Source organism: Nerophis ophidion, linkage group LG06 (assembly GCF_033978795.1).
Source record: "Nerophis ophidion isolate RoL-2023_Sa linkage group LG06, RoL_Noph_v1.0, whole genome shotgun sequence".
Taxonomy (NCBI): Eukaryota; Metazoa; Chordata; class Actinopteri; order Syngnathiformes; family Syngnathidae; genus Nerophis; species Nerophis ophidion.
Window position 1 is genome coordinate 24,505,424 of NC_084616.1, and position 21,152 is coordinate 24,526,575.

Sequence of the window (21,152 nt, forward strand, 5' to 3'; positions counted from 1 at the left end):
TTCATCTGACCACATGACATTCTCCCAATCCTCTGCTGTATCATCCATGTATCCATTTTGGTGGGGGGGGGTGAATTTTTTTATTTATTTTTTTTTTGTCATGAAAAAGGGACGTCTTTGTCATGAAAAAAGGAGGTTTTTGTGGTTGGTGCACTAATTGTAAGTGTATATTGTGTTTTTTATGTTGATTTAATTTAAAAAAAAAAAAAGTTGTTTTTTTTTTCTAATAAAAATGAATAAAAAAAATTCTTCTGCGGCCCGGTACCCAGTGGTTGGGGACCACTGAACTACAGTATATAACATTAAATCAGCAAGTACATTAATAATATCAAACCATTTTCCTTTTGACGTTGCTGGGTAAAATAAATCAATATCATCTTTTTGATTACTGAGAAATTAGAAATAAGCAGTGCATATCAGACAATAAAAACTCAACTGGAATTGTGAGGTTTTATGATCGTAGAGATGCTCCACCCCTGGAGCAGATTGGGTGTCTGTGTTCAACTTAAGAGTGGTGTGGCTCACCATGTGAATTAGATTTGTTTCTTTGCCAAAAAAGGATCAGCAGTTCAGATAAAACACCTTCAACTTCTACAGCACCGCCTTTGCTTGCAACCTGAGATCCAACTGTTTGTTTAGAGCACACAGAAGAAGAGAGTGTGGACATTTCGCTGGTTTGATGCAATATCCAGCATAGTCATTAACAAGGCAAGACACGGTTATGCTCTTAGTGAGCGTTCAGAGCACACCTGTTAATGTCTATTAAATTGAGGCATCTGCTGGAATTTTTCTCTGCGGAGAAATGGCCAACAATCACAGCATCACTGCTGCAGTGGTGACGAGGACTCACTGGAACAAACCCAGAAATGTAAGTATTTTTATTTCCGAGCTTGCCGCATAGATGATGTCACCAGATGCCCAGGGAGAGGTGAAGAGTTGCCGTTCACATTTGCTGATTTGATCTCAGGCAGAAGATGTGTCAAAGTAAGGTGTTTATAATGATGATGCATTTTAGTGCTAAAGCTCTGGTCCTAAAGTGAGGTGTATCCGCTCTAACTTTAATCCCCGGTTCACATGGCTCAGCATTTATTTACCTTAAGGGGTTGTGGCAGACTTGTGTTTGCACATGGTGGAGAACTTTTTGTGTACTCACGCTGAAAGGGAGCACACAATCACTCTGTACACAAAGTTTCTCACTGGCTAAACTAACCTGCCTTCACTCCAAATGGACTGCTGGAGCTCGGCCTCGCCTGCAAAGCAGTCAGGTGGCACATGTGACCGTATGGAAAGTAACCCTACAGGTGTGTTTCGGCCTCAAGTGTATGACTGGTGCTACATTGAAGACTCGACGATGGTATTTGTTTGGTAAACATCATGGAAAAGATAGAGACATAGACGTAAGTTTTGACTTGACAGATCCTTTCCCAAATGTCCAGAAACGTTTAATTCCGGGTGACTAAAAACGTCCCGGAGCCCTCTGTAATTTGAATTTCCCCACAACATCTTAAAGTTCAGGGTAATGTTGTAATGTTTCGATATGACGTTTTTAGTTTGGAACAGGATGCAGAAACGGCAGACAAAGTGCAAGTATAAACCCTTTTATCAGGGAAGTGCACAGGAAGCATGAGGAAAGCTCTGCACATGTTAAGTACAAGGAAAACAAAGCAAAATGATCCAGTCCAGTTCAGAAGAAGCATCCTGATTGTCGACCAGGCATAGGTGAGGGACCCAGTGCTCGGATTAGAGACGTGGTGGAGGCACAGAGGTAGTGGAAACAAAAATAAGAGCGCTGTACAGGAAATACTGCAGAAACTGAGAAAACAAAAAAACGTCATCACAATTGTATTCATATTAGGTTGATGACGATTTGGGTTGTGGTGTACAGTATTTCCACATTGATGCCATGTTAATAAACCGACAATATTAGGTCATTTTTTCATACTTTACAGAAAGTGTAAGGAATTAAAAGAGAAAAAAATAAGATCCAGTGCAAAACAAGATGATACAAAACAAAATGCTCAGTTTACACAAAATGTAATCGAAGGGTTAGCACTTTTTTTTCCAAATGTCCACACTGTCAGAAAGCCTTCTCAAAGGTGAGGATGAACTCATGTTGACGGATGAAATGAGAAATTGTCCTATTAGAGACTTAAAAACGATATAGTATTTCCATCCATCCTTCAATTTTCTACCGCTTGTTTGGAGGGAAAAATGTGTACATTGACGTTGCTCAGGACCATCTACTAATGCAGATCTGGGCAAAATACGGCCAGGTGCGGCCCATTAAGATTTTCAATCCGGCCCGCTGGACGTTCTACATAATTTTTTTAGACCTATAACATCAAAAATGTAGCCGCTTTTATGATGTGCAGTGCTGTTTTTAAATTACTGTACGTCTTGAACTATAGAAACTATTTCAATGGTTGAAATCTGCGCTTTTGAGTGTTATACGAGTTATTACGGTACAGCAGCTCAGATGAGGAACGAAGCAGAGTTTGAGTTTGAGTTTGAGTTTGAGTTTATTTCGAACATGCAAGCATACAACATGATACATCACAATTTACAGTTTCTCTTTTCAACATGCTCGAAAAGGAGTAGGAAGAAGCAGAGCTTATTTAATCCTACCCCTTTTGTTCACTTCCTGTTCTCAATGTATTCACAATGTATACTCCATAAGTAATAAGTAATCACAATAAAAATAAATAAATAAATAATTGGTGAAGTAAGTTTTATTCCATACGAGTGGGTAGGGTTTTTTTTCAGAGCATCCAGCCCGAAACGCATGTGTCAGGAACATTTCTGCATAAAAGTAATAATATATCATATTGTAGGTGTTTATTTCCCGAAACGCGTGTGTTAAGAACAAAATTTCTGCAAAAAAGTGATAATATATCATATTGTTGGTGTTTACTACCCGAAATGCGTGTGTCAAGAACAGAATTTCTGCAAAAAAGTGATAATATATCATATTGTTGGTGTTTATTACCCAAAATGCGTGTGTCAGGAACAGAATTTCTGCATAAAAGTGATAATACATCATCTTGTGGGTGTTTATTATCCTTTGCATTCACATTTTGCTGTTTGTTACATTTTTGTTGTGTTTTGTTTATTCAGTGTTTTATTGTTCATAGTTAGTATTGTAAATCCCACTTTCTTTATTTTAATGTACATTTTGGGTGTTGTATTTAGTAAAGAAATGGAAAATTCCATTCTGTTTTTTTGAGGTGGTCTGTCATAACATTTTTAGAATTGTGACTTTTGGTATTAGTGGCTTCACGGTGACAGAGAGGTTAGTGCGTCTGCCTCACAATACGAAGGTCCTGAGTAGTCAGGGTTCAATCCCGGGCACGGGATCTTTCTGTGTGGAGTTTGCATGTTCTCCCCCTGACTGCGTGGGTTCCCTCCGGGTACTCCGGCTTCCTCCCACCTCCAAAGACATGCACCTGGGGATAGGTTGATTGGCAACACTAAATTAGCCCTAATGTGTGAAAGTGAGTGTGAATGTTGTCTGTCTATCTGTGTTGGCCCTGCAATGAGGTGGCGACTTGTCCAGGGTGTACAGTGCCTTCCACCCGAATGTAGCTGAGATAGGCATCAGCGCCCCCCGCGACCCCAAAAGGGAATAAGCGGTAGAAAATGGATGGATGGATGGTATTAGTGTTGCTAAAAAAAAGGAATTAATTTATATAATTTATAAACACATACACATTGGCCCCCCCAGATCCATTTTTTCTCTCAATGTTCCCCCCAAGTCAAAATATTTGCCCAGTTCTGTACTACAGTAAAACCTTACCACACCATACAGTACGTCGTTAGAAGCGCTATTCATGACACTAGAGCCGGCTATTTTTCTTTGCATTTGCACAGCAGCGGTCCCATGAAACTTTATGTGAAATCAGGCTGATGACACTGCAGAAGCAACCAGTTTGACTGGGTTGCACTAACTTTAACATGTAAAGGCAAATGCATGTGCAGTATAAAGGCAACCTTTTGTCAGGCGCAATCCTCATAAGGTAATTCAAGAATGAGTAGTATTGCAAAATAAACAAAACAAGCTATTTTCTGGATTAGGACCAAAAGTATCAAAACCTTTAATAACGAACAATTCTAGATCATAGACTATGAATAGGTTTTTAACCAGAACTTTGTCTTCAAGATCCTCTTAAATGAACCTGTAATGAATGGCCAGTGCTTGTAACAGAAATGTCCTGTATTATGTACAGTGTGACCATGTACTCTGTTTTAGAAAAAGAAGATGTAATTTTTACTTTAAGGGGAAATTGTATTTACATGCACCTTAGTGGATTACACACCACACAACTTTACAGTTTGTGCATGGTTTGTGGCTCTTTTGTAAATCAGGCTCATAGTACTGTCATATCATTCAACAGTCAATTTGGGATAATAGGAGATCTTTGGCTTGACACTTCATGTCATTTTCATTTTTTTATACCACTCTAAGTGATAAAATGTTTAATCATTTTGTTTTTAATTTTATGTACTTGTACATTCACATTCAGTGGTCATGCACGAGGGGTGAGGGGACATAAAGTACCTTTTGTTGTACTTGGGATATAGTTCTTTCTCTACTGTACTTAATATAAAGTACTTACTATACAGTGGCTTTCAGCAGGAAACCCTATGGTTCTCAAAGTCCTTTCAAACTATTTTACTGCTGCTCCATACTGTAACAGTTGACCCAGGATAGAAGTAGCATAGGTCAATCAGGGTCCTTGTCAGCAGCCCAATTTTCAACCAACAGTTTGACTATGTCTTAGCGGGAATTTTGTGTTTGCTGATGTTTGACGCTCGAGGTAACTCAGTGGTCAACCAATTTTTCTCACTGCTAAGCAGTGATGACTTCAAAAGGCTTTATGTGTATACATCCTGCAGATGCATAATATCTATTTTATATTCATTTTATTCATTACATTTATGTTTTTGCATTTTGATTTATGTGGTGTTATACGACCAAGGAAACACATTTCAGCGTAAAGTGAAATAATCCTGCAGTGCCAGCGCTGATTTCTCTTTAGTCTGAGTGTAGAAATCGTTTGAGCAAAGCTGGAGTGTTCAGTGTTCGGCTGACTGTCTGCTGGTCGCATTTCAATGATGCTCCACGCCAACAGAGTTCAACATGTTGGATGCACATCAGTCAGAAAAGCAAAAAAATAAACTCAACAATCAGACAAATATCTGAACATTTCTTCTCATTCTCCTCCCCCCCAGACTGGAGATTTATTTGAAATGATTGAAAAGATGCAGGTAAGGAGATGTGTCCATTGCTACCTGTTTTTAAATCACCTTAACAACTAACACAGCGGCAGAATGTGTCGTCTCTAATCCTTCCTGAATTGTTTTTTATGTAGATTATGTTCATGCCTCAATGCTCTTTATTAACTTTCTGTCTGTAAATCTGCAGTAAGCTTGTTATCTCACCTCACAAACGCCCCCCCCCCCTGGTCTCTGATGACTTCCAAGGGATGTTTGTTTTAGAGTAATCAAACAATCTGGGACATGGCAAGCAAAAATAAGAATGGAGCGTAAATTTATTCTGTGTGTGTCTGTCGGCAATTCATACCTTGGCAATTAGGTAACAATTTGAATAATTGAATAAACTCTCTCTTTTTCATGCTTGGTGAACCTGAACATAATTGGAGACATTGGCCTTTTTATAAAACTAAGGCTGCATTTTCACTTATGGGAATTAGACAATCACTTAGCATATAATGCAGGTGAACACTATTGCGATATATATAACGATATTATATATTTTCTCTTTAGAAATGTCACAAGACTCATTTTTAAAAGGCAGGCTACATGTTGTTATTGTGGTTGTGCTTAGGAATGGTGTGAGTGTTTCTCACATATTGGTATTTTGTGTTGGGATTCACACAATATTTCTATTTGTTGTAAGACACATTAATTACACATCAGCATCTCTCAGTATGTGTGCAATTCCAGAAACTACATTTTCTGACATATTTCTTGCAATCAAATAGTCCCTAATACAGGTAGCATAGTTGATGATTAACTGCACAGGTAGTTGTGGTCTTCCTGATTTGTTCCTGCTTTTTATCACCCCGTTTCACACATCCAACAGATGCCTCTGTGTGGTGGAGTCACTTATCTCCGCATCTTTTTAATCCCCTCAGCCTCACTAACTACAAATCCCCTATGTTGTGCCACTAAGACGTTTGCTCTTAAATCCTTAAACTCTCTCTCTAGCTCTCTGTGTGCTCCCATATGTCCATCTTTGAATTGGCTTTGTTTTCTGCTGTGCATCTTTGGAACACAATAAAAAAAACACTTTGTCATTCTTTTCCCGGTGTTATTTTCCATTTTGCTTCTCCGCTTGAATTTTGGTTACTAAATGACTATCGCCTCTACTGTCCCTCCCGCTGTTTATTTTCTTTATTCCACCTCTCCTCTCACAGGGTAAGAGGATGGATGAGCAGAGATGCACCTTTCCACCTCCACTCAAGGTATGACTCCCCATGTAGACAACACAATATTAATCATACCTTGCGGCTCTAGTCTCATGGCTGCTTCACTTTACAGTACCCTATCCTTTGCATACTATAACGTCTTGTAGTCATTCATCCTAAAGTCATTCCAATCCATCATTCTCTGATATGATACCAATGCAACTATTACTAATATTTACCTTTAATTTGAAAAGATTTTGCAGGCTTTCCAGCAATACAGCAAACCAAAACTACAGTGGCCTGCAAGTGCAAAACACTTTTACATTTATTCGGTTTGCATACTTGTAAGTTGCTTTGTCTTGTTTTTAATTTGGTTTGTGTAATTGTAAGTTGTCTTGTCTTCTGTAAATACATTTTGCCATTGTAATTTTTTTCATGAAATGCAAGTGTATTGCACTTCCAGGCCACCGTACAAAACAAATGAAATATGCAATGTGTGAAATGCGGTGGCTGAGAAAGGTCATGAATCACAACAATTGCAAATGCCACAACACAACAACATAATGCCACAACACAACAATGTGAAGCAATAAAAGAACGACTAAGACACAACATATGTGCCTGATGGACATAAAGCATCAGAAACCGCAATTAACTGTGCTAATGTTGGAACCCCCTTTCCTCAGCGTATTAAATTAATAATAATAATAATGGATTAGATTTATATCACGCTTTTCTATTGTTACATACTCAAAGCGCTCACAGAGAAGTGGGAACCCATTATTCATTCACACCTGGTGGTGGTAAGCTACATCTGTAGCCACAGCTGCCCTGGGGTAGACTGACGGAAGCGTGGCTGCCAGTTTCCGCCTACGGCCCCTCCGACCACCACCAATCATTCATTCATCATTCATTCACCGGTGTAAGCGGCACCGGGGGCGGGGGTGAAGTGTCCTGCCCAAGGACACAAGGGCAGCGATTTGGATGTCAATAGGTGGGAAGCGAACCTGCAACCCTCAGGTTTCTGGCACAGCCGCTCTACCCACTACGCCATGCCGCCCCGTATCTGCATATTGAGAACAGTACAAACACTGACACTACCCATATCCACATAAGTTTTATTTGTCGAAAATATACTTTTCCCTGCCAGTTGGATGACACATGGACATACAGGCTAACGGGCATACAGTATACAGTATTTCCCCCGTTAGCCTATATGTCCATGTGTCATTGACCGGGCTTGCATGCCAAGCATTCGTTGCACGAACATACTAGCTTTGTTAGACAAGGTCATATTCTGTATTGGTCAATATAGTTTACATACGAAATGTCCATTTCCATTTATTACAAGTCATAGGAAAACGTAAATGCCGGACTTACCTATCAGGAGGAAGTTAGCAAATTTGGCGTCAGATGATAAAATCTTCCGCGCCTTCAATCATCTCCAACTTTCAAAGGCATCCCCGATACAAATCGTTGTTTTGTTCCTGACCTTGTCATGACTAAGTTGAGAATCGTAATGACGCCTTTTAGATTTACTAAGGTCTGACATGTTTAGTAACTTTACCAGTGGCAGTAGCCAGACGAATGTGGCGGTGTGTAACTGCCAACCTGGATGGGACACACTCACGGACTTTCTAATTGGTAAAATGGTGGAGGGCGGAACATCAAAATGAAAACAATAACAACATTTCAGGGCTTTTAATATAATTTTGAAATGAGCATATCCCGGCTGAACTACTGTTATCAGTTATAAAGGTATTTAAAAATAACATGATTTAATAATGCCGTTTGACATATCCGGGCCATTTAATGATGATTGACATTAAATTATTACATATGGCACCTTTAATACAGTTAAACAAGTACAGATGGAAGCATGTAACAGCAAAAAAGTAATCAGCTATTAACAAGACATTAACAGGTATATTAATAAGAGTTAGGGAAGATAATATAACAACAACTGTGTGTCAGCATTGTCAGAGTCCGTGCACAACACGGGAGGAGGGCTAATCAATCCATATATTGGTGGTGTTGATTCCAATGGTAATATCAGTACATGATCAGAGCAATATTTTTATTTGACAAAATATGTTTTTGTTCATATTTCCAAACTCAGGTAATAATTCCATTTTAAGGGGAAAAGTGATAGAATAAGAAAGTAGTTTAAATATTTTGTGGATATTGTTAAACTGCCAATAGCACTCACAATCAATATATTCAAAGATGTACAATATATACGAGTAATTGGTATCGGTAATGGTGTCGACCAATCTCACTCACGGATGATCGACATTGGAATCGGCAGCAGAAAACCTTGATGAACAGTACCTAGTTGTAAACCTAGTTGTGACCCTTGTAGGCCACCATCGTTAAAGAATAATGAATATCCTATTTAGTTGTGTTCTTTTCAATGAATGCTGACTTCAATATGAATCTTTGATGACGAGCAAAAGCTCTAATTTCTATTGGTTTCAGACGGAGGAGGACTATATTCCCTACCCAAGTGTACATGAGGTAAGATGCAACACTTTTATCACTGGTGCCAATCTTTTGCATTCAGTCTTTGTAATATACAGTATGTACTGCATGTACACTGTATGTCTCCTTATTACTGTATATAGGGCATTTTTGAAAATGTTTTATTTTGTTTAAAGGGTCATTTTAGATTTTTCTTCTACATTTGAAACAGTTATTTGTTGTTGGTGCTTTGGTTAAAGTGTTAGATTCTGTTTTACAGACCATTTTCAAGCCACCTTCTGACTGTCTCTTAAGAATGCGCCGCTTTGTGAGCGGTCTTATTTACGTGTCGAAGCCCTCTCCCTTCGACTGCGTCTTCTCCCCGTCAGCCATGTTGTACTTTTTAAGATATAAGTTAGAACTATACCTTACTTTTTATTAGTAGAGGATTTTAGCATGCATCTTCATGTACGAGCAGGGGCGGTTCTAGGCATGCTTATATGAGGGGGCAGTCAGAAATGTGAAGGGGGCATCATGTGTACACATCATGCTCCAGCACTTTTTTTTCTGTGCTTATAGTAACAATGCTTTCTTCATTGAAATGGGTCTTTAGCTATGTGTCCAACCCCAACCTGGAGTAGTGGATTGCACTTTGTCAGGCCTCTACCTTCAGACCTGTCCAACTTGGGTGTCCCACCTGAAGACTAAGTTCCTGCTGGTATAGCTCTTACGGTCACTGAGGCACGCAAACCCCCTGACCACAATAAGGTGGCAATCCCTCAGGGGGGGAAACTGAAAAATAAAAATAAAAATAAATGAATAAAATAAAACATCCTTCATCCAGATTTTATCAACCAACAACATAACATTTATCCTAACTGGATGGCCTAACTCTCAAATAAATTTTGACCCAACGTAGGACTTCACACACTACAGTCAATATTAACAAAACTGAAAAGTAGTCTGGTGAATAATGATAAAAAATAATCTCAAACTAATTTATAAAACAGAACATGGGCACTCATCTGGGCACAAAATTCATTCACTCCAATGTATCTGTGTTGCCCACTTGCTTGTAAATTGGTGAAAACGGCAGTGTTTTTGTTTTTAGGTGTCTTGGTCATATCAAAGGAAACTTATGATTTGTTTATTACAAAATGTAGATTGAAACATTAAAGGTTGACTATGTAGAATTACAAGAAAAACAACAGAAAAATACTTCCAGCAGTCGATTGCCAGACCGTTGCTAAGTAAAACGGGCCGTTGCTAGGGACTCCGCTCTGAACAGAGGACAGCAGAGGAGGACTGCTAAGCAGGATTTATACCTTATGTTTAATTTTTACCGGCATTAACAGCATCATAAATGAATTGTAGCTTGTTACAGGGACAGTGGAGGCTCTCTGCCTTCCAAACCACTGCTGCTCAGGGCCTCCGCTGTCACTGCTCTAGTCAAGTTGTAAAAAGAAAAAAAAAGAAAATAAATGAACTCCGTAGCACTGAAAGTCCGCGACGATAAACGTGTTTATGACAGATAAGACTACACAAATACACCCATCCTAACAAGTATATGATAAATTTAGACAACCTTTCCTTTTCTTTTACTTTCATACTGCAACAGTGATTGGATGTTTACTGAGGGCTGAGGGGTGTGTACGGGTGTGTGTCTGCTGCGCAGCCTGTGGAATGTTGAATACACGCAGAGCGGAGGGAGGGATGAGAGGGAAGCCGACACTACTATATCGTGTGTGTCCCTTTTTCGGCGGATTTTTCCGCTGGTGCAGATAATTTTGTCAACTTGTAATGTAGTAATTTTGTGAGTTTATTAAAATTTGCTTTCTCAAATTTTGATTTGAGGGGGCAAGACATTTATTTAAGGGGGCAGAGCCCCCTCTTGCCCCTGTGTACGAGCCAGTCTGCCCTACAACAAGAGGATAGAGAAATATAAGGAACATATTGTAGCGTTTCCACAGAAACCAGTCGAGAGGCGTAGTACACTTGCTGTCTTTATTGTTAGACACGTAACAGGCTACTGTGGGGCGTAACCACCGCCAAAGGCACATTTATATATCTCTCTAGTATTGCTGTAAACTTATCTCTCGTGCGTCTGTCTCTCTTACTCTCAACCTCCGACTTCTTCACTCCAGCATCCCGGCATAACAAAACTCTCCCTCCTATATCTCACCCAATCACAGGTAACCCCCAGCATGCAACTCTGAACATGTTGCCTTCACTGGCACTCTGTAAACTTCAGTGTCACAGAACAGTACATGAAACTAAGTACGTGAAAGTTGATACATTAACATTAACATCTCCCCTTAACTCAACCCGTTACAATATTGACTTCAATTTAGGACTACAGCTGGATTGAAAAAAGGACAGACACAGCTTTTCTGGTAAACCTCTACCATATATGATGAGTTTCCACTTTTTTGACTTAACATGTTGTTACATTGTTGGATACTTGTGTTAAACAATGCCAGTGCGTCAAATTCACTTCATGCATTTGGGCGTGACCTTACACTTGTTTTGGATGCCTCTGAAATTTTCTTTTAACACTCGATAAGGTATGATGTCACAACTTATTTGGACATTTAGTTTAAGCTATTGACCAGAGGGGGAGAATGCTATGGCTAATGCCTGGAGTCTCGCTGTTATCCATTCTCATATAATACTGTTCTTATCGCGATAGAATAAATACTTTTGTGTTTGCATGGGACTGTTTTGCAATCACAAGAATAGGTAGGATAAGGTATTTCTTTCATTTATTCGTGGTATGCATGGAATAACACCGCTGTGTGACATGCATTGACATTAATGCTGGTAAAAGCAGATTTTTAATGCAGGTCCGTATTGTTCTGAGAGTGGGCAGGTGTACTTAATGTTATGACCGGGTGAATCTATTTACTGTTTATGATTTGTTTGGACCGTGTTTGGAAAAAGCAACTGTGGTAATGTGCATCTTCAAAATGTATGTTGAAACGTTGTACATTTTCAAAAGATACATTATTACAGTTTTGGAAAGGGTAGAACGAGGATGTCAAAACAGGTTTCATCCGACCCGCCGGGTGAGTTTTCTAAGTATAAAAATGAGCCAAAATTTTTGAATGAAAGAAACTGCTGTTCTATGTGTCCACTAGATGTCAGAATAGCAATTATTTGTATCTTTGTAGATCATGCTACATATGTAAAAAATAAAAATAAAACAGATGATGTTCGTGCACCAGTTGAGGAAAATGAGCAAACTACATAAATAACGTCCTGTAATTTCCTTTTGATCTTATTATTTGTATCTTACTAGACTGTATAATAACACCAATTAATTGACTTATGAACATTTTCACACAATTTATTTAGAAAGAATGAATAACAACTAATAAAGATAGAATACTATTAACCGCAACATGTAAGTGTAAAACCCCCCCAATAACATTATGGTTTGTACATTTTCAAAATGTGCTTTTTCTGTTGTTAAACAAAGAAAACAATCTGAATTTGTCTTTATTTTTAAGTTACTTTACCAGTTTGGCCCACTTGCAGTAGATTTTTATCCATGTGGCCCCCGATCTAAAATGAGTGTCACCCCTGGGGTAGAAGGTTTCCAATTTTTTTCTCTAACAAAAATCTTGCAGACAGTAGTTTATACATGTGACCATGGAGCAAAATGTACACAACATTTACACCAGAGCATATCTGATAGCTATTATCGAGACCAGTGATTGTCAAACTGTGGTTTGTGTACCCAGATTCTATCTAGTGGTATGCCAAAGAATCACTTGATTAAAGTACAGTGTTTTATATTCTTTAAACAGTGTTACTGTTCAAACTGTGTGTATTACAATGGCCAAAACTATTTAAAATATTTGCTAAATAAAGCCTCTGCCTTGTTTTTAAGGAATATTTAGGCCTACTATGCTGCTCTATTTCAATGCTGGTCCTTATGATGGTACTTGGAAAGCCAAGAGTTTTCTGAAGAGGTACTTGATGAAAAAAGTTTAAGAACCACTGATCTAGACCAGAAGGAAGTGTATTTTTTAAATGTTGATTAAAACCATCACATATAAGTGCCTTTTAATCTTAAAATAAATTGTGCTACATATGTCAGATTCTTGCAATTTTGGTCTGTTAATGTCATCATGCATACTTCAGCTAACTGGACTTAGTAACACATAGTTAAAACATGTTTTCAATTTTTAAAGGTTTTGGGTAAGAAGAGCCCCTTCCCTCTCATTCTTCTGCCACAATTTGGAGGTTACTGGATTGAGGGAACAAATCATGAGCTAAGCAACACGCTGGACTCGGAGGAGCTGCAGACTTTGTCCCCTGACAGCCGCACAAAGCTGGAATGTAACACAACAGCAACGCTCTACCGCAAACACTTCCTGGCTAAGGTTTGTCACCTACAAACCCATTGAGCTCAGACACTTTAGTCATCACTTTCATATTTTTCACATCAAAAGACCATGGCGGGAGCCAGCTGTCTGACCACTTAAAGCAACAATACGCAACAATTGTCATTTTGCTGGTACACATGTTTGAAATAGGGAGAATGGTGTCTCAGTCAGTGCAATCTGGATTCCCCGCTTGCACAAGACGTGATGAGCCTCGAAAGACCACAGTTACATAGCGCCATTGTACGATCAGCTTTAACAATGAAGCGGCTTAATTTCCTGCATAAATTAGCATAACTGCCCCCATGGAGGATTTCAAAATTAATATCACATCGTGTTCATTACACTAATGTCATGAATAAGAAATTGCTTTGTAAATGGCCTTAATGCACATTTCTTATGCAAGTGAAACTACATCAAACTATGCCACCTGTTCCTACATATATGAACAAATGTAATTTGGGTGAAACAGTAAAGTTTTTGCAGAGAAGTGTATGTATGTGTGTGTATGAGATAGTAATTGCTGTATCTTTGCACTGTGTCCTCAGGAACACTTTAATTACTATTCAGTGGACAGTGCCCTCGGACATCTGGTGTTCTCTTTAAAGTACGACGTGATTGGTGACCAGGAGCATCTCCGACTAATGCTTAGGTAACATACGTGCTGCGGAGAAGCCCGGGTTCAAATGGTCAGAGCACCAGGAGTAGATGCAGAATTATCTGCCAAAATGCCAACTAGTGAGTGCATAGACACATTCTCTATAGCCTGAGTGTTATCTGAAGAGTTGTATAGCTAGAGAGAGTGTAAACACCAGCTATTCCACAACAGATGGACTATTTAGGCCAGTGAGTGGGCGGGGATGGAGCGAGAGGCGAAGGGGTGGGGAAGTTTGATAATGGCCCCGTACTGGAACATCTCTTTCCCGCCCCATTGGTTCTGAGAAATGTTGCATCACTTTATACGACCACATAACCTGATTGTTTTATGACTTTACCAGGACCAAACAAAAGACCTACCATGATGTGATCCCCATCTCCTGTCTGACTGAGTTTCCCAATGTGGTCCAAATGGCCAAGGTGGGTTTTAAGGCTGACATGTGAATTTGTGTAACATAACAACTAGAGATGTCCGATAATGGCTTTTATTACAGATATCCGATATTCCGATATTGTCCAACTCTTAATTACCGATACCGATATCAACCCATACTGATAAATACAGTTGTGTAATTAACACATTTATATGCCTAATTTTGTTGTGACCCTCCCCTCTGGATGCATTGAACAATGTAACAAGGTTTTCCAAAATAAATCAACTCAAGTTATGGAAAAGAAATGCTCACATGGCACTTCTATATTTAATATTGAAGTCACAAAGTGCATTATTTTTTTTTAACATGCCTCAAAACAGCAGCATGGAATTTGGGCGGGTTTGGTGGCGTGTATATTGTCGCGTCCCAGAAGAGTTAGTACTGAAAGTGATTCTGGGTATTTGTTCTGTTTACGTTGTGTTACGATATGGATGTTCTCCCGAAATGTGTTTGTCATTCTTGTTTGGTGTGGGTTCACAGTGCGGCGCATATTTGTAACAGTGTTAAAGTTGTTTATATGGCCAATCTCAGTGTGACCTGTGTTGCTGTTGAACAAGTATGCGTTGGGTTAATATGTGCGTGTCAAAAGTTTCTAGATATCATGTGACTGGGCTGGTACGCAAAGGCACTGCCTTTAAGGATTATTGGCGCGCTGTACCTTTCTCTATATCCATGTGCTCAGTGGCATTTTAAAGAGTCATTCATTCTACATACTGAAAACGATACCGATAAGCATGAAACTAATACCGATAATTTCCGATAGGACGTTTTAAAGCATTTATCGGCCGATAATAACAGACATCCCTAACAACACGTCTGACATGTCCTGTTTATCTACCAAGCTTGCCTATGAGGAGGTCAACGTTGACCGCTTCTTCCCTGTCCTCTATCCAAAAGTAAGTTTCTATTTGAATCCATGTTGTATCTTCCTTCTTAGTCTTACACGACTCTCGATGCTCTCTTCCTTAAGGCCTCACGACTTATAGTGACCTTCGATGAGCACGTCATAAGCAACAACTTCAAGTTTGGGGTCATTTATCAAAAGTTTGGCCAGGTGAGCAGTGGCGTCAAAGTGTATGTGTGTGTGTGTGTTGTTTTCTGCCACATGGACGATATAAAAACATACATAGCAGTAAAAGTTCAATAATACCATTGCTTGAATCAAACCAGTTGTTACGTACGGCGGGGGAAAAAGACGACTCAACCACCAGAATCAGCTCAATAGATGTATTGACGCTGATGATGTACTGGGGTGTGTATGCTACTGGAAGTGTATGGCGTAAGACGACGTGAAGAGTTAACAATTTTTTAAATACACCAATGGTGCAACTGGACACATCCTCAGTGATGTAACCTAGGATCACAGGGGGTTTCGGGTCTTTCAACAATCAGACCCCCTCCCCTAGGCGACCCAGCCAGGGTTGATCAGGCCCCAGCCTGTGTCCAGGTAGCGCTACTGCCCTACATGCCACGCCTCTCCCCTCCTGATCCACAGCCACCTTGATGCCACTTCTGCTGCATCTGTGACTAACTTCATGGCCCTTTGCTGGCTGGCCCCTGTGATGCCAAGCATTCTGTAGGCCCTGCAGAGAGATTTGCCCACAAACCCTCGACACCCCACTTCAACCGGCCGGCACATCGCTCGCCACCCATTGCTCCGACACTCCTCCACAAGCTGAGAGTACTTTGCACTCTTCCTCTCATTGGCCTCCTCCATACGGTCCTCCCAAGGCACTGTGAGCTCCAAGAGGATTACCTGCTTGGAGGCCACTGAGGTGAGCACAATATCTGGCCTTAGTGTTGTTTTAGCAACCACGTCAGGGAACTTCAACTGCTTTCCCAGATCAACTGACAGCTCCCAGTCGCGTGCTGTTGCCAACAGGCCAGACGAGGTGTTCCGGGCAGCCGGTGTTGACTTCTCCCCAGCTCTGATGAAAGCAGTACTCTTCACTGGGCGGAGGCTCTTGCTGTGACTGACTCCCCTGCAGATGGCATCAGCTATGGCCTTCAGGACCTGGTCATGTCGCCAGCGGTACCGCCCTTCACCCAGGGCTTTTGGACAACAGCTTAGGATGTGCTCCAAGGTTCCTCTCCTCTGGCAGAGGGGGCACCCTGGTGTCTCCACCTTTCCCCAGGTGAAGAGGTTGGATGGACTTGGCAGCACATCGTAGACCGCCTGGATCAAGAACTTTATTCGATGGGGTTCGGCTTTCCAGAGCTCGGTCCATGTGACCTTACGCTCTGATACTTGTTCCCATCTCGTCCAGGCGCCCTGTTGCCGCATTCCCGCCATCTGGCAGGCTCGCCTTTCCTCAACTCCTGCTCGCACTTCCTCGAGGATCAGTGACCTCTTCTCTTTCCCCTGCGCCTTGTCATAGCGAGGTGTTCTTCTGCTACCTAAGCCAGATCTCCCCTGCGCCACTGTTCCCACCAAAACCTTTTGCCGTAGCCTTGCCTCTGCAACATCCACAGCCTCGACAGCTCTCCACTTCCGCCCCGTCCTGACTTCAATCCCAGCCTGTGCAACCTTTGGGTCACTGGACTCCCGATACTGTAGGAGCTCCCTGGACCGTGTCACCATGAACTCCTCGCTCAGGCTGCTGATGGGGAGCTTCAGTTTGTTGTTATGCCCGTATAGAGCAATGCTGCTCAGGCTTCGCGGCAGTCCTAGCCACCTGCGCAGGAACCTACTGACCCTCATCTCAAAGCCTTCCACCGTTGAAATGGGGACTTCGTACACCATGAGGGGCCAGAGGATCCGAGGGAGAATCCCGTGCTGGTAAATCCAGGCCTTGAACTTGCCAGGAAGGCCAGACTTATCCACCACGGTCAGCCAGGTCTCCAGGTCTTGGTTGGTCGATCTTGTGGAGGCTGCGTCTCTCAGGCTGCAATTAAACACCTTTCCCAAGCTCTTCACAGGTTCCTCGGTGAGTGATGGTATTTTGGTGGTGCCAAGTGAGAAGCAGAATTTGCCAGTAACCTTTCCTTTCTTTAGCACTAGGACCCTCGACTTGGCCGGCTTGAAGTTCATGCGAGCCCAGGAAATCACCTCCTGAAGGCCATTCAAGATCCACCTGCAACCTGGGACGGATGTAGTGGTCACTGTCAGGTCGTCCATGAAGGCTCGGATGGGTGGCTGCCGGACTCCAGACCTGGAGAGGGGACCTCTGCACTGAACTTCCGCAGACTTCACCAGCATGTTCATGGCGAGCGCAAAGAGGATGACTGAGATCGTACAGCCAGTGATGATCCCCTTTTCAAGCCTGTGCCAGTCGGAGGTTGTTTTTCCGGAGGAGACTCTTAGATGGAAGTTGGCATAGTAGTCCAGAATGAGGTCTCTGAACTTCTTTGGAATGTGATGCCGATTCAGTGCCTCTTCGACCAGCTTGTGGGGTATGGATCCATAGGCATTTTCGAGGTCCAGCCACAGAACAGCCAGGTCCCCCTTATTCTCCCTGGCTTCCCTGATGAGCTGAGTGACCACGCCTGTGTGCTCCAGACATCCAGATACCTCTGGGATCCCTCCTTTCTGGACCGATGTATCAATGTAGGAGTTCTTCAGGAGGTAGTCTGTCAGTCGCCTGGCCATGAGGCTGAAGAAGATCTTCCCTTCAACACTCAGCAACGAGATGGTTCGGAACTGATTGATGTTCTTAGACTTCTCCTCCTTTGGGATCCACACACCCTCTGCCTGTCTCCACTGGTCTGCTACCTTGCCCCTCCTCCAGATCACCTTCAAGATTCTCCAGAGTCTGTGGAGTAGTCTTGGACAGTTCTTATAGACCTTATAAGGTACTCCACTGGGCCCTGGAGCAGAGCTCGTCCTTGCCCTGCGGACCACCTCCTGGATTTCCTTCCAGCCGGGCTCTTTCCCATCGAAGTCAAGCGTTGGTGTTGGTGGATTGATCAAGGACCTGCAGGGGCCTAGGTCTTGTTCTCTGCATCCATCGCTGTAAATTTGCTTGAGGTGGTGGTCGACCTCAGCTTTGGAGCAGGCCAGTCTACCGCTTCGCTTCTGTCCTAGCAGCTGTTTTGTGACTCCAAAGGGATTCGCCAGAAAGGCAGCTCTCCTCCTGGACCTTTCCTTCCTCCTCCTCCTATGCCACTCCGCTCTCCTCAAGGTTATTAGCTTCTTGCGGATTATACAACGTAGTTCCGCAAGAGGCCCCCTATCCTCTTCACGTGCAACCTTGAACTGCTGTCTTAAACACTTCAGTTCCTGCCTGAGCTGATGGATTTTACTCGCTCTATTGTTCATGATGTAGGGGGGCTTCGCTGCCCGCTTCTCCTCAAGTCCAAACCTCTCTGCAGCGAGGCTGATGATGATCGTGGTCATCGTCTTGAGGCGTCGATCAGCGTCCCCTTTGGCTGTTGTTTCCAAGATGGTATCAGCATCTTCATCAAACTGGAGCCACTCTTTCTCCTTGCTAGCTTGGGGCCACTTTACCCGACGATGTTCTGATGTCCTGTGTGCTTCTGGTGGTTGCATCACCTGGAGGCTCCGGGCACTGTGGGGTGACTCCGGGCCTGGCTCCTCCTGCGTCTCACCAGGCGTAGTTCCTGTGCGCTGTGATTCTACCACCTTCTGCATACACTTCATCCTGGCCTGGTGGATCCGCAGGCCATGTCGGTTCTTGCATACCTTCCCACATATGCATTCCATAGTCGTCGTCGTGTTACCATTGCCATGTGTCGTCAACCTTTGATCCGTCCAGTGGGATTCTCTTCCGCCCCCCCTCTCGGGAATCCCTGGGGGTATATTTCCTGTAGGTCGATTCGTAGCTTGTTGTGGGTTCCTTCCTCTCAGAAGGTGCAGCTCGGGATGCTACCCCTCACTGCCCCGGTGCCGTCTTTCCGGGCTGTCCGCTGTCTCTCCAGCTGTCACCAATCTATACTTGGTGGTCAACCAGACTGTTCCTGGTAGTCACTGGTTGTCCCAGAAAAGCAACTTTTTAAATACACCAATGGTGCAACTGGACACATCCTCAGTGATGTAACCTAGGATCACAGGGGGTTTCGGGTCTTTCAACAATCAGACCCCCTCCCCTAGGCGACCCAGCCAGGGTTGATCAGGCCCCAGCCTGTGTCCAGGTAGCGCTACTGCCCTACATGCCACGCCTCTCCCCTCCTGATCCACAGCCACCTTGATGCCACTTCTGCTGCATCTGTGACTAACTTCATGGCCCTTTGCTGGCTGGCCCCTGTGATGCCAAGCATTCTGTAGGCCCTGCAGAGAGATTTGCCCACAAACCCTCGACACCCCACTTCAACCGGCCGGCACATCGCTCGCCACCCATTGCTCCGACACTCCTCCACAAGCTGAGAGTACTTTGCACTCTTCCTCTCATTGGCCTCCTCCATACGGTCCTCCCAAGGCACTGTGAGCTCCAAGAGGATTACCTGCTTGGAGGCCACTGAGGTGAGCACAATATCTGGCCTTAGTGTTGTTTTAGCAACCACGTCAGGGAACTTCAACTGCTTTCCCAGATCAACTGACAGCTCCCAGTCGCGTGCTGTTGCCAACAGGCCAGACGAGGTGTTCCGGGCAGCCGGTGTTGACTTCTCCCCAGCTCTGATGAAAGCAGTACTCTTCACTGGGCGGAGGCTCTTGCTGTGACTGACTCCCCTGCAGATGGCATCAGCTATGGCCTTCAGGACCTGGTCATGTCGCCAGCGGTATAAATGTTACCAGTGGGTGTTGTTTGTGCGTGTTGGATGAATCCTTCAAAAGTCCAGAGAGGCAAGGCAAGAAGACAGTCCATGGGCAGGCAAGAGGTCGGGGACTGGAGAGAGTTGCCGAGTTCCGTGTCCGATCGGGGGTCGAGGATCAAGGGAAGCGGTCCAAACTCCGGAGGGAAGTCAACGCGCATGGCTCGATCACTGGTTTCGGAGGGAACACTGCGGGGAACACAAAGGACATAGGACACGGGTAGAGGGAAAGCACAGAGAGCAGGTACGAAGAGGGAAGCCAGAGGCGGGATGCTTACTACACAAAGTGAACTACGTTCCGGCACTGGATCTTTGGGTCTGGCCGGTCTTTATGCCGTCTCCCCTCATCAGAACCAGGTGCGTTGATTGCTGATTTTCTGCAGCTGTGCAGGCACGTGACGTACTCCTCACGGAGCTGCAGGCTGCACTTGCAGCAGATGACATGAGGGATTCCGCTTGTGCCGTGACACCAATAAAGTCTAAGATTACAGAATTGCAAAATGGTTTGTTTTACCTTGAGTCAAACCTAACTTCTTAAGTTGTGTGATAGATGAAAGGTAAAAATAAAATAGATATTTTTGAGGCAGCCTATGAGAAATGTGTGTTCATGTTTCACTTCTACATACCATAGACCATAACTGTGGTGCATTCAAAAAACCTTGATTGAAGAAACCAATGTATCACTGTTTTTGTAAAGACAGGGAAGGCATAATCCCCAGTAGATGCACTAATTATAAATTAAATCAAAAAAATAATTATGTAGTATTATGATTTGTATGAGCCATCTTATATTTTACACTCTCAAGTAAAGGGAATATTGACAGATTTATAACATATTTAAATGAGTAATGACAGGGTATATGACTAATTAGATTCTCTCTTTTTTTTTTTTAAAGAAACCCCCCCTCCCATTTTTTTTTGGGGGGGGTCATCTATGTTGTTTCAATTTTTTAAAAGTTGAAACCTAATTAAGGTTTTAACCAAATACGTGTTTAAAAAGTGTTTTTTAGTGCATGTAAACATATTAAGTGGTTATGTATGGCGCAAAGACGTTTGGGTTTAGGGTGGGATGAGGG

At 42.7% G+C, this 21,152-nt stretch overlaps 1 protein-coding gene across 16 annotated transcripts in view; it reads left to right on the forward strand.

The window, feature by feature from the left end:
* Positions 1-21,152, forward strand: part of rap1gapa (RAP1 GTPase activating protein a) — a 152,015-nt gene that overhangs the window by 97,333 nt on the left and 33,530 nt on the right. For 11 of the 16 annotated variants that reach the window (XR_009807116.1, XM_061903141.1, XM_061903137.1 and 8 more), the window contains 8 exons: positions 5,230-5,265; positions 6,438-6,485; positions 8,907-8,945; positions 13,085-13,276; positions 13,825-13,928; positions 14,275-14,353; positions 15,210-15,263; positions 15,338-15,421. Coding sequence is in view for 15 of the 16 variants with exons in the window: in XM_061903141.1 (XP_061759125.1) it covers positions 5,230-5,265; positions 6,438-6,485; positions 8,907-8,945; positions 13,085-13,276; positions 13,825-13,928; positions 14,275-14,353; positions 15,210-15,263; positions 15,338-15,421 (636 nt within the window). In the remaining variant the exon portion in view is untranslated. Of the gene's footprint in view, positions 1-648; positions 869-1,274; positions 1,398-5,229; positions 5,266-6,437; positions 6,486-8,906; positions 8,946-13,084; positions 13,277-13,824; positions 13,929-14,274; positions 14,354-15,209; positions 15,264-15,337; positions 15,422-21,152 lie in introns of those variants that run through there. The other 5 variants (XM_061903138.1, XM_061903152.1, XM_061903142.1 and 2 more) reach the window with 3 other exon arrangements.